Genomic DNA, 13321 nt, shown 5'->3' with positions numbered 1-13321 from the left:
ACCAGGGCTACAAGTTCTATCTGCTTCTAAAATGTTGATCAATCGAGAATTTCACCTTCCTTGAAATTAATTACACATGATTCATTAGCACCACATTCATACAGTAAATATTTACAAATAATGTTTGCATATGGATCCTCGGTTTGAAAGGTACCTACCTACATACACACGTTCACTAACTGACTGATTGTTTCAGATTTCCCTCCTCCCATGTTCACACACACACTCCAACTATTCACTCCTTCTAGCTTCTTTGTTTCCTTGCACCCTGCCTGCCTTTCTCACTCTTATTCTCACTCCCTGCTGCACTTACTCATTCACTCCCTCCCTCCGTCATTCGTCACTCGCACACTCATTTATTGGTTGACTCACTGGCTTGAGGTACATATATCCGCACATTTCTTTAGGACAAAGCGATATACTCAACTAAACAAAACATTAACATTATTTATAGAGAACTGTTACGCTCCTGGTTCTTTGTAAATTATTCCAGATATCTTTTCATATATTTATTTCAGATTTGACAGCTTTATCATTCCTAATAAATTCTGAACCAATACCCCAAACCTAGGTAAAGGAATGCGATCTGTGATACAACTCTTTGACATCAATGATTTTTTTAAAGTTTTTGCCACTATTGACTAGATTCGGTCTGATTATTTCAATAAGCCCTAGGTAGGAGATCGCAGTCGTAGGTCACTCAACTATGACAAACACAGAAAAACAGACCTCTCTTTTTAGTATAAATGTCTCTCTTCTAATGTGCAGATTCAAGTCAGTTCCAACAAGCTGAGACTTATAAATATGTACAACAAAGTACCTATTACAATAACACCCAGTGTCACCCTGAGAATTAGGATTTCAGTTTGTGTTATTTATCTAGTGAAATAAAAAATATGCCATTGAAGTAAATACTACGAGTTTACTTGTTTTCCTCCTAAAAATGTTAGCTAGGCAGTCTAGGTATATTAATGTCACTTGATAGCACAACCACAAACAAACTTAAGGTACCTTTCACACCATTGGTTGTTCGGGAAATTATTGGATGCCCTGAAATCACTATAACTTTCTAAATTTGAGTCACTCAACTACCCTATGAAAGTGCTGTTTTCTCATGAACACTGATATCCCTGACATCTCTTGCGAAAACCCAGTTATACATTTTGTTGGAAACTTTTGTCAGCCTTCATCAATTAATCAATGATCACAATCATTGGCACGGGCAGAGCTAACCCTCTCTTCACAGTCTTGAAGATCCTCTTTGGACCCAAGTTTCCCAACCAGCACTACTGCCTCTCAAGTCTTCTGCAGGTTAGTAGTGGATTACTGATTGGAAGGTCTGTCTTAACTTTTCCACTGTAGCACATTCAGCAAGCGATAGGTCTTCAAAGGACACCACCAAACTCTTAGTATCACCAGCTCTCCTCAGCCCACTATATGGTATGTACCAAAACTATTCAACAGACAAATCCAAGAGTCAGCGTCAACCACCGGCCCCTTGTTCATCAGCTGCCTGCTCTCTGACGCAAAATAAATGTACCCTTATCTTCGATCTTTAAAGAAGTGCTGATTTCTGTATCATATCACTGGATATCATTCTCCAAAATTGATTTTAAATCAAAAAATATAAGCTTCCAGAAAACATAAAGCTGAAAGTTATAGAATTCAAGTTTTCAAAGCCATGTCTCCTTCCATAACAGATTCAGCAATGCCACAGCCACTCTTTAGTTCCATTCGCCACTCTTTCTAGTAACATTTACATAGTTTAGCTTTGTCAGGAACAGTTTATTGCAAAATGCAACAAGTCAAATGAACTTTAACAAAACTTAATAAAAGTTTTGCGTGTGCATATTTGTAGATAGCCATCCTAAGGAATTTTATTTTCATTGTGTAGAAACTGTGCACAAAAAAATAGGGAAGAATGGAGGCGTGGCAAGCATATGCTGGTTACTTTTCCCTCTAGAGGGTGAAAGTGCATTATCTGACCACAGATCTAGGCAAAGAGGCTTGTTGCATCCAGAGGGCTATTGACCTTTTGCTAGCTAATCAATGTATGTGCTTAAAAGGCCACAATGCCTGCTCCTACATTTTCATAAGGTGGTCTGTCAGTGTACCAAGCAATGACCTGCTGTCATTTTAGTAATGTAAAGAGAGTCAGAGATGTGACCTTTATGGACCGGAGAAGAACCAGGTTTAAAAGGCGACATCAGGTCAACATCCTGTTGTTCTGGGCAAATCCCATAATCTCCCCATGCCCAAAGAAATTAATCTGACCTTGTTTAATGTAACTGGTACTCATGTAAAGCGCTCCAGTACCTTTGGGTTGAGTCTGGGCTCTAGAGAACTGCAAAAATAAATACATAAATAAATAAATATAAATGTGGAAATAAATGGCCTTGGGCTGTTGTTTAGCAATCTTAAGTATAAAGGGATTCAAGCCATCGAGTTTCTCCAAGTTCATGTTGGGTTGCCCCGGTTTCAAGGCGTTGGAAGTATACTCCGTACAGAAACCACCAGAATTTTTTAAACTCGCATAATCTTTCCAGTAAATATTCCTGTTGAAAAGAAGAAATGTAATTGTCTGATAAAAGGGATCCCTCAAATAGCACCAATGCAATTTAAGGTCCCATCCAATAAAAGAGGGCCGTACATCCACATGGCACTGACCAGTTGCTTGCTGACCTGTGGAAGTGCATAAGAGGCTCCACCCTGTTCTTGCACATTAAGTAAGTGGTCTGGCAAAGTAGGTAGCATAAGGCCGACGTCTTGTCACCTTCACAATATGGTGGTAAATGCGTGGATCGGTGACCTCTACACTGTGCTCGAGTTATATCTGATCCTTAATGTTTACAACATGTTTTTTAAAAGTCTTATTTTCATGCGCAGACTGTGACAATATAGATGCTGGGCATGGAGGAAAGAGCTAAATTCCAGTATCCCCATAGATACACTGCTTGGTCGTATTTCACGATGTGTGGGTTCAAGTAGTTCCCAGTGATAAATCAGGAATTAAATCCGATTACAACCAATATGCTCGTTTAATATATCGAAGCAATGGACCTTGTATCAAAAACCTGTGCTTTTCCTCATAAGAGATAATTTAGTAATGCATTTGTGTATATACAATCAGGTAAAATGAGTCTTTCTGTGCGCTAAAAAGTACTTTCCTAATGCTGCTGTGGGTATCTGATGGGAGATTAGAGATCATGCTTAGCACTTGACTCTGAGACCCATTGTCCCATTGCAGGTGACGAGGAGGGTACACAGGTATTGTGCATGGGTTAGTCTGGTGAGTGACAATATGTGTGGATATCTAAATGGTTGAAGGCCTGCATGAGTGTGTCTGAATCAGCTTGAAAGGAGTACGTTCAAGGGAATTCATTTAGTAGTGTTGAGAGATTTAGAAGAATATGTGCAACCCGTTGTGTCAGTCTTTAGCCATCAACACAACAAGGTTCAGGGGATGGCATGGTTCTGATGAAGTGTACCAAACCCGGGATTGGCGCTCAAGGGACAAAGGAGCAGTACCGTCGCCAATCCAACGCTTAGATATGTCTGTGCTGGGCTGATCCTGAGCCTTTGGCAGGAAGATTCTACATGTCCCTAACCTTCCTTTGCCATGATAGTGGTCACTGAAGACGGCATAGGAACCAAATGGAGCCGAGACTCAACAGAGCGCTTGTAGAGCAGCGAGTAACAATGCTAGAACACCTTGAGATGCTGTTGATGAGTAAAAAGGCTAACATGGCAACCAACATGGCTATACAAAAGAAGGGCTTTTTTCCAAAACAGGCAATGAAAAATGGCCTAACCCGCAGGGAGTCACAGCTTGTCTGTCCAGATAGTCTACTCCCTGAAGGATATAGAGGGGTTTAACTCATCACACCACATACCCGACCAGAAGTTGCCTCACTGCCTACAGTTTTGCTCCTCTAAGTGTAAGTGGCAGTCTAGAGAGGGTGTCCCTGCCCCAGGTTTGACTATCCGGTAATTTAGTATGTCATATATTGTATGAGTGGGGAATAACCGTGCCAGATGAGAATCTGAAAGAGCAAAGGGGCTGGAGGCAGCAGATATTGTTGTCTTCATTTTACCTGCCTATATGGGTGCTCATGGGACATTTCCTATCTACCTACTAATGATGGGTTGGCTCTTTCTAGCCAGCAAGTGGTCCTTCCAGGCATCCTCCCTCACAGGTATTCAATGTACATGTAATAAAAACCTTTGACATGGCACATTGGGGGTGGTGTGGGATTTGTATGTGCGTGTACATGTTTGAGTGATTCTTTTTACCATTAAAACAAAGGGAGGGAAATGAATCCTAGGGAACTGAACCAGGTCGAGGAACTTGAATTAATTTTCATAAATTATATAAGTGATGGAGTTTTGGGATGAACTTGAGATTTCTCTGCACCTGTATCTCCCACCTTCAACTCCTGAAATAGAACACATGCATCATGTCTCCTCACTTCTACACATGTGCACAACATCGCCTCGTATTATGTGTAGTAGTGTAGAGCGCTTTTAGGTGGACTAGCAAAAAATAAAAAGGTTATACAGTTTTAGTGCACCAGGAATAGAATACGGTGTGAGATGAGGAAAAGTATGCAATGCTAGATGTAAATAATGGTATGCATAGGATCTCGTTACATATGTGCATATTTTCAGACTGCTGAGCTAATCCAAACATTCACTTGCGACTCAGGTTTAAATTGCACACATCATAATGTCTGCCTGTGCACCACTTGGCATTTCCCCATTACGCTTCACATATCTGAATTATCTTGCATAAGATGAGTGTTCAGAAAAGTGTGGGAAAGCCTGCCAACAAGTTTGCTAATACCCAAAAAATGAAATCTTTGTAACTGCAAATTTCGCTTCCCTTTCGTAAAAAGGACAACCTACATATGTGGTACTGTTTCCTACTTAGTGCTCACCACATTTGGGATTGTAATCGCCTTTTGGGATTTGCATACATTTCATTTTATGTAGGCGTTTGCCCTTCCTATCCGGCACAAACTGGAGGAGCAGCAAGTTGCAGAAAATCCTGCTTCGTGCGCCACACAAGCGCAATCACGAGCAATTAACACTTAAATCACAATTTCGCAGTGTCCGTTTCGGAATAGGGAGCACATTGTGCACCCACATTTCCTACTGCACCCCATGCAAAGAGTAAGTGGCGCGTGCACCTGTGCCGGAGAGCTTTTCTTTCTCATTCGTTTCTCAACACAACATTGGAAGTGTCTGAAGCATGCGCAGTACCGTCCCTCGTGAGAGGTGCCGGATTCACAAACGCACAGGTGCAAGCCATGTGTTCATCTTGACAATAATGTTACATCCTATTTTTTTTTTTTAAAGAATTCTTTATTTTGCTGGATTACGTTTTAATTCCCCGGCTGAGAGCGTCGCAGAGCGGAGTTTCCCGAAGAATTTGCTTTATTTCTAGTGAAGGAAAGCTTCTCATGACAAGACGATGCAAAGGCATGTCAAAACGATCTATGGTTTAGGAGTAATGGGTCATTTTAGTAGTGGCCCTGGCGCGGTGTCCTAAGGTGCCCTTGCAGAACAAAGCTTTTCCTGCGGTCAACGACGGAACATTAGCAGGCAGGGCTCTGCGCTCCGCTCCTCCTTTTAACATTCGCCAACCGCCGAGAGGAAATGGCAAAACAGGGTGTTTCATTTAGAGATGATTAATACTGAGCGCTTAGACTGGCTCTAAGAGGAGAGGCCAATGTGGTTTGCATTTCGACGAATCTCCTTGAACTTTGTGGGATGGTGGGGGAGGAAGGACACGACAAAACCTTCTGAAGTTCGCTGAGAAGTGTGAGCATCTGCCGAAATGTGTGAACATCTGGGATTCGGATCAAATCCGCGGATCTGTTGTGGCAAGACACCGATGACGACTTTTTGATCAAGGCAGACCTGAAAGACACCGATCAGAGGATAGCTGAGGCTCGCACGGTACTGTTACCCCTCCTTCTGCTGTTTTCTTTTATCTTTTTACCAATAGTTGAGTTAATATTTTTACTCATTTTTGGCGCACGCAACCGACCAGATGGTAGGGCCATTATTACTCTGAGAGGGGACACGCTCTTTAGCGATGGGGGAATGCGAGTTTTGTCAAGCCATTCTGAGCCCCCTCGTGAAAAGTACTTCCCTCATCAAAGGAATGAGGAGCATTTCCAATGCCTGTTACTCAGTCGCGGCTCGCTATACTCACAGGTGGTGGGGGGGCCTCTGCTCCTGATCTAGGTCCCGCGTTTAGCGTTTTCCTGTTCCTGAACAGGAACAGGCATGCTCCCTCCCCTCCCGTAAGCCAATCACAACACTGCAATGGCAACGTTGTGATTGGTGCGGACAGCGCCAAGCCGGCTTGTACGGAGGCCATTTTCTCTATGTAGGCTGCATACAGCCTACATAGAGAAAACGTAGAGTGCGCATGACTGGTTTGGTTGACCCAAGAGGGCCGTCCAAACAGTCAGTGCCCACAACAGTGGGCAAACCACTCCTCCTAACAACAACAATCCCCCACAAAAAAAAACCCTTCTGCCCGCCCCCAACCAGGCATACCCTGCTCTCTGCTTTCTCGCAGTGCGAGAAGCAGAAACATAAAATGTATTTTATGTTTCTGTTTCTCGCACTGCAAGGAAGCAGTGGGGAGACACTCCTCCACCCTAATGGAGGAGCTTCCCCTGCTGTTACTGTCTATCAACACAAAAAAACACAAAAAAAGGAGGATCGCAACCTGCAGTCAGAGAATGTTTATTATTGTCAGTGCAGGACTCTTAATTAACACGGGCGAAGCCTTTGAAAAACCAACAGGGATCCTTTTTGTAGCCTCAGGTGTGTCAATGGTTTTCCTCTCTAGGAAGACTCTGCATTTTATCACCCAAAGGTAAATGGCCACATCTGATAAAATTTTGCCTTATTGGAGAAGCAATCAATAGTCTGTAGAAGAGCTAGAACGTACATTTGTAAGCAACTTATGGGACGGAAAAGGTCCCCTGCATGGCTTGAAAGAGCACGTGCTCCTTTCCTTAGTTCCCCATAAAATGTTTTTAGTGAATTTTAGGTATGGTTCTGGTCAAGACCTTTTGATTTTACTCAAATTATATGTTTAATATAAAATATGCTTTCATACAGGTCCCTTCAGCCAGCCTTCATCATCTGTTGGTTAGTTATTGTGGCATTCATAGTTTTCTTCCACCCACTGCAGCATAAGCATGGAGCAAAGGTCATCCCTCTTCAGCCATTGGCTAAATTAACTGTGAGTGACTGCCTTCTGCTCTTTCACAATCAGCACATCCACATATAAACTAGTTCCATTAAGTACCAGGGACCTCAGTAACAATGTGTACTTTTCACGGCCCCAAAAATATTTTTATTCTTAGTTAACCCACTTTTTTTGTTTGAGAATGAGAGCCTGGTAGCTCTTCCAACAATAACGTTGTCCAAAACCATGAAAAAGCTAAACAAGGACTGACAAAGGCAAAAGACTGGTGCCCAGGGCCAGACTGTTTGCCTTTGCCAATGCTTGTGTTCATTTTTGTCCCTAGTCGCACTCAACAATCATGCATCTACATTAAGGGCCCGTGTAACATTGGATGTGAACTACCGCTGGGCCGTGTTGTCTGGATGGACACCATATGTGCCCTCCTTTGCTGAGCATAAATCTCACTGGGCTGTGGAGACCGCAACAGAATAAGGCAGTGGCAACTGCCACCGAGTAGCATGGGTGGGGGGATTGAAAAATAAATAAAAATGTGACTTGCCTTGCTGCCAGACTGCTGCCTCGCCTCAGGTCATCCTCTGAAGTAGGAAGCACAGGCTCCCCCTAAGAAAATCACAATGCTGCAATGCAGCATTGTGATTGGTCTGGGCACCAGGGAATGGCCCATAGATGGGGACAGGGAGCCTGTGCACATTCCTCACCAGTCTGTGTGATGCAGCCTGGTGGGAAACATGTAAAGTGTGCAGGACTGTTTGGCCGGTCCAAGAGGGCCGGCAAAACCATCATGCTCACTTACATGCCCACCATTCTTCCCCTTACTGGCTGTGACGACAGCCAAGCCCCATAAAGTTGCATGACAAAGAGAAAATAAATCAATAATAACACATTTTATTTTTCCTTTTTCCACTGCAAATAAATGCAGTGTGGCGGCATTCCTCTGCCTTAGTGGTGGAGCCACCACTGGTATAAAGTAGCAAGACAGACATTTGTGTCCTGGCACCTGCTAGGGAAAGTTGTCCCTTGTGCTCTCTCATTTTACATTTTTTTGTCAGTACCCTGCAGCTGGTTGTTCCCTCCATCCATGTAGGATATGGGTGGCACGTTTATGATTACGGTCAAGATGTGTAGTAGAATGTAGGTTTTGTGTATGTGTTGTGCGTTAATGTGGTGAAACAGGAATGAGTTATGAATTCATGTACATGAGTGACATGGGCGTAGTTGTCAATAGTGTAGTTGCACTTTGGCCCACATGCCTGAGGAGCACACAGAACACTGGTTATTGCTGCACCCAACCAGCAATAAGGAGGGCCATATTCCTTGCTTCCACTAGGGTCCATGGCACCCTAGTTACACCACAGATGAATGGTGCAAAAATGGAGGTTGGAAAAGGCATGCACAATAGCAATGTGAATCCTAGGGCTCCTCCAAAGCATTCTTGAGTCATTTGTCATGACCAGACTCCAGCCTGTTGAGGATGGGATATAGAGGACCTTTTTACTGTGAAGCACTGCCCTTGGCCTCTTTTCCATCTATTCTTCCTCAGAGGTGTTACCCCCAACAAGTTGAGAGGATACTCAATGGAGAAACCTCTCCCTGTTTTTGCAATTTATGTTTTGGGGTTTTCCTGACATGGAGCTCGCGGCACCACCCACCTTCATGCTGACACTAGAAGACAAAGACGGTGCCTTGACTATCTGGGAGGATATACACAAAAGTCAGGAACAACCTGAAACAGGTACCAGAGCCGGACCAGAAGAATACCGAAATCACGAGAAAGCCTTGGCTCGCTCAATTTCGATATCATGTGTTGAGTGCTAATGGGTTGAACTTACTGCTCAATTTTGAGCTGAATATTAAGGTCAGTTCTAAAACGTGAGTTGAAAAAGGGTCTCATTGTTACACTCCGAGCTCAGTGACCCCTGATTGACCTGGGATGCCTGCAAGAGCTCCCATAACAACAGATCAAGTTTGTAATATGGCAAATCGATTTGTGCCAAGAATACATTTTCACAAAAGAAATGTATTGGTACAAAAATAAAAAGTTAATACTAGATGTGTGTAAAAATATAAGATATGAAATTGAAGTGATTTGTAAACACAGCTACCCATTTTATAATAATTACAATGCCAGAATCCACATAGGGTTATAGGTGAAAATACACGAGACAAAGAAATAAAATGGAGTATGAACCAGGCATACAAGTCCATTGTCCAGCACCTAATACGATACAAGTTTACATACATTAAATTAATGTTAAAACATGCAGAGTCGTGTAACATCAATGAATGCACAACAACAATCTACCCAAGAAACTGGATTGATAGCACGGGAGCAACAAAATCATCCCTTAAAATATATATGTATATTTCCAGCAAAAATCAATGTCGGAAAAAGAGCAAAATGTCAGTTTTTATACCTCGAGGCTTGAGAACATGTGCAATTTGTATGCTCTTGTATATTTTAAGGTCTGAGCGAAGTGCAAATTGTGCACTTACTAATTACCCTGGGCCACGTGTACCACTGTTTCATTTTGCGAGTCTCTAATTGCAATTTTTTTGAGACTCGCAAAATGAAATGTAGTAATGTGTCTCAGACACATTAGCGATTCCCAATGGGGTCACAATGGACCTGCCTCAAATATTCATGAGGCAGGTTGCAATTTGTGATCCATCGGGAATGGGCAATGACACAGGGATGGTGGCCTGCTGGGGACAGCAGACCACCATGGCTGTGTTTGTTTTTAAGTAAAGCAATTTTTTAAAGTTTTTTTTAAATGTAGCCTGTTTTCCTTCAAGGAAAACGGGATGCGTTTGAAAAAGAAAAATGAACCATTTCTGTTTACATTTTTAAGAGAATGCAGAGGTCCCTGGGACCACTGCCTGCTCTTAAAAAACTTTTTTTGCTGACAGTCACAAAGGGGAAGGGCGACCCATTCCCCTTTGTGATGGACTTACAACCTACTTGAAGTATGCAGTAAACTACGATTGTTTTGCGACTGCATTCTGGCCGCAAACAATTGTACACCCCCCTGCGACTTGCTATTAGAAAAGGGACGCCCTTGGCACGCCCCTTCCTAATAACGACATGGAAACCATATCTTGTGAGTTGGTACATAGTAAGATTTATTTTACCACTGGCAAATGGCCCGTTGGGCCGTTTGTGATCTGTAATATGCGTTGTACACCTGTCCCCATGTTTTTTGCACTGGGGAATTAGCGACTGTGCACTTTTCACTTGCAATTATGTCTGACCTATAATCAGTCCATAGACATTTACAAGTAATAACAAAATTACAGAGTAATGTGCTACCATGCACATCAGAGCGCTTTTATCACCCAGTGAGGGCTTTAATTGTGGGTTTAAATAGCGCTAGAATCAACTCCCGGAGGAGTATTTCCGCGCTTCAACCGCTGGGGAACCCGTCCTGGCTCACCCTGAGAGATGGTCCCTAATGGGTATCTCTAAGGTGCGACCAAGCATCCCCGGCGGTCTGGGGGGCCGTTGTGAAGATGAGGCAAGCTAATGCCCAGAGTTGCCGAGTGTGGTCCCTGACTGGAGTAGGCACCGAGGCGAGAATTATCGAGCCCGCTGACCCTGGTCCACGACCCTTTACCTTTCCCCAACTTTTTAAACACGCTTTGGCTTACTCAGGAGGTTCTTTGGGCCCTCTTGGTGGTTATTTCAGGCCCACTACAAAAGCTAAGGGGTAACTAGGACATATCTGAGAGAGTGGGCAAGGAAACTGTTACTCAGATGGCTCACCAACTACCCTGAACTACAGGTGTACACTTAAAAGGCGCATGCATGTTTTGAAAACCAAGACACACCTTATGAGATGGTCAATATGGCATCATTCTATAGAAACCTAAATACATGATTCAGTCCTTAGCATTTAATTTCAAAATAATCTATATATGATGAAAGGAAAAAAGTTGCATGCTTGTTGTTCATCGTGAACATTAAACACTTTGGCCCTTGTGAACATGAACACACATATTTGATCTTGGTTTGCAAACACCCCACATCACAGATCATGAAAGAGCACCTTCAATAAAACATGAAAGCAGCCACATATTCCTTGAACAATGAATGAAATATGTCTAGAATGTGGGGAATATTAAATATAAACTCATCTAGAAAATGGTCTTCAGTTTATGATTTTAATTGTATTGTATTTGTTTTTGGTCTTTTCTTTTGTTACAGGCACCATCCACCCTAAAGGAAAAACAGAAATGTGAGCCTCAGGCACTGAGGCAAGGCAGTGCTCTTTCTGGTCAGTTTAGTGGAAGCCTTTCTGCATCTTCAAGTCATCCTCACATAGCAGAAGGAAAACCTAACAGCAGCCATCAAGCACTCCTCCAGCATTTGCTACTGAAAGAACAAATGCGACAACAAAAGCTTCTTGCATCTGGTAATAACAAATGACTTTAGCAGAGTGTCACTGAACCTCAGGGCAGCAATCTGAGTGTTGCTATATCCGATTCAGATGAATTGCTAGAAATGGTTAAATACTTCAACCAAAAGAGCACATCGAAGGATGGCTGCAAATGAGAGCACATATCCCAAAAGAAAACTGGTCTCTTTAAACCCATTTGTGAATGGGCATGCCCACCTGCTATTGCTTGTGGACATCTACTCCAGGTATCTTTTGACTGCATGAATATGGACAGCACAATGTACCGCATCTCCCACTTATATCAGCCTTGTACTTTCTCCACCTGGGATATGCCCTAGGCCATGCCTCTCATTTAGGTTTGCTTTGGGATGAAAAAATGAGGGATTATCAGCCTCGTCCTTTACAATATGTGGCGCTACAGGGGGCTAGATGTGCAAAGCATTTCTATGGTTTCAAACAATGTGATTCAAAGATTGTGATTTCAAAAATCCCTTTTACAATACTAAACACGTTTTAAAAGTCAGTAACATTTTACCAACTCCTAAAATAGATTTAGATATGGAAAAATAATTGCTGTTTGGAGAGGGCAAGTTGTAGGCATCCCTTTCAAAGTATTTTGAGGCCAGTGTTTTGTGCCACACAATGTCATAAATTTTCAGGATACCAGCTGCCACGGTTACTGCCAGCAGAGATGCCATTGAGATAGGCCTTCAGGTCATCTGACCATCAATTTCTGTTTAAACTCAGTTTTTCTATGCATTATGAAGATGGTAACTCTTTCTTGGTCTTGTTTGTACATTTGTGCAATTTGTTACGAGTCTACAAAAGATGGATACATATTTTCCAAGTTAAAAGAAGTCCATTGGGACCTGGCTGTTCCCTTAGTTATCTCTCATGCACTGGTTGTCTACTGAGAGATTTGACTATCATTACCCTGAGTCCCTCTCATTGCATGCCTACACCTCACAGAAAGAAAATTATGCTCTATTCCAGCATCAATCACCTACAAAATGGTTCTTTAAAATAAATTAACGTGTATTGATGTCCCGTGTGTGAGGAATGGTAGTTTAGTATTTCTAAGAATGTTTCTTCCTTTGCAGGTGGGGTGCCTCTTCATCCTCAGTCTCCATTGGTGTCAAAGGAAAGAGTCTCTCCGGGTGGGAGAGTAGCCCACAAGTTGCCCCGTCACCGGCCTTTACATCGAACTCAGTCCGCTCCTCTACCTCAGAACACACTGGCCCAACTTGTCATCCAGCAGCAGCACCAGCAGTTCCTGGAAAAGCAGAAACAGTACCAACAACAGATGCAAATGAATAAAGTAAGATAACTGTGCATTTCAATTTCTTTTGATCCCCCGAGATGTGTAAGAACTGGTTAATGTGTATGTAGGGGATCACTGTACATCAATAATTTGTACGTGAAAACCTTTCTGTTTCAAATGTACTTAGAGAACATTATTCACAATATATTTAATTGCAGTCAAGCTCCCCTATCTGCTTGCATTTGCCTGTGGCAAATCTTTCTGAAGCACTTTTTGAACAATTTAAATCACACACATATTGGTAGAGGATGCAGTACTTAATTTGTGCAGGTGCTTTCAGGTGCTGAGAACCTCCACCTATTTCTCAGGGCCGTGTATTTTGAATTTTTCTCTGAAACACAGCCAGCACTCTGCACAGGCCATTAAAAAGCC

General features: G+C 42.6%; 1 protein-coding gene across 2 annotated transcripts in view; it reads left to right on the top strand.

Annotated features, from left to right (window-relative positions):
- HDAC9 (histone deacetylase 9) overlaps positions 1-13321 on the top strand; it is a 2824806-nt gene that overhangs the window by 324421 nt on the left and 2487064 nt on the right. For both annotated transcript variants that reach the window (XM_078663676.1, XM_078663675.1), the window contains 2 exons: positions 11436-11643; positions 12729-12946. In XM_078663676.1, coding sequence (XP_078519802.1) covers positions 11436-11643; positions 12729-12946 — 426 coding nt within the window. The remainder of the gene's footprint in view (positions 1-11435; positions 11644-12728; positions 12947-13321) is intronic.

The sequence above is a fragment of the Lissotriton helveticus genome, chromosome 10, assembly GCF_964261635.1.
Source record: "Lissotriton helveticus chromosome 10, aLisHel1.1, whole genome shotgun sequence".
In the NCBI taxonomy this organism is placed as follows: domain Eukaryota; kingdom Metazoa; phylum Chordata; class Amphibia; order Caudata; family Salamandridae; genus Lissotriton; species Lissotriton helveticus.
This window is presented reverse-complemented; position numbering and strand designations above follow the sequence as displayed.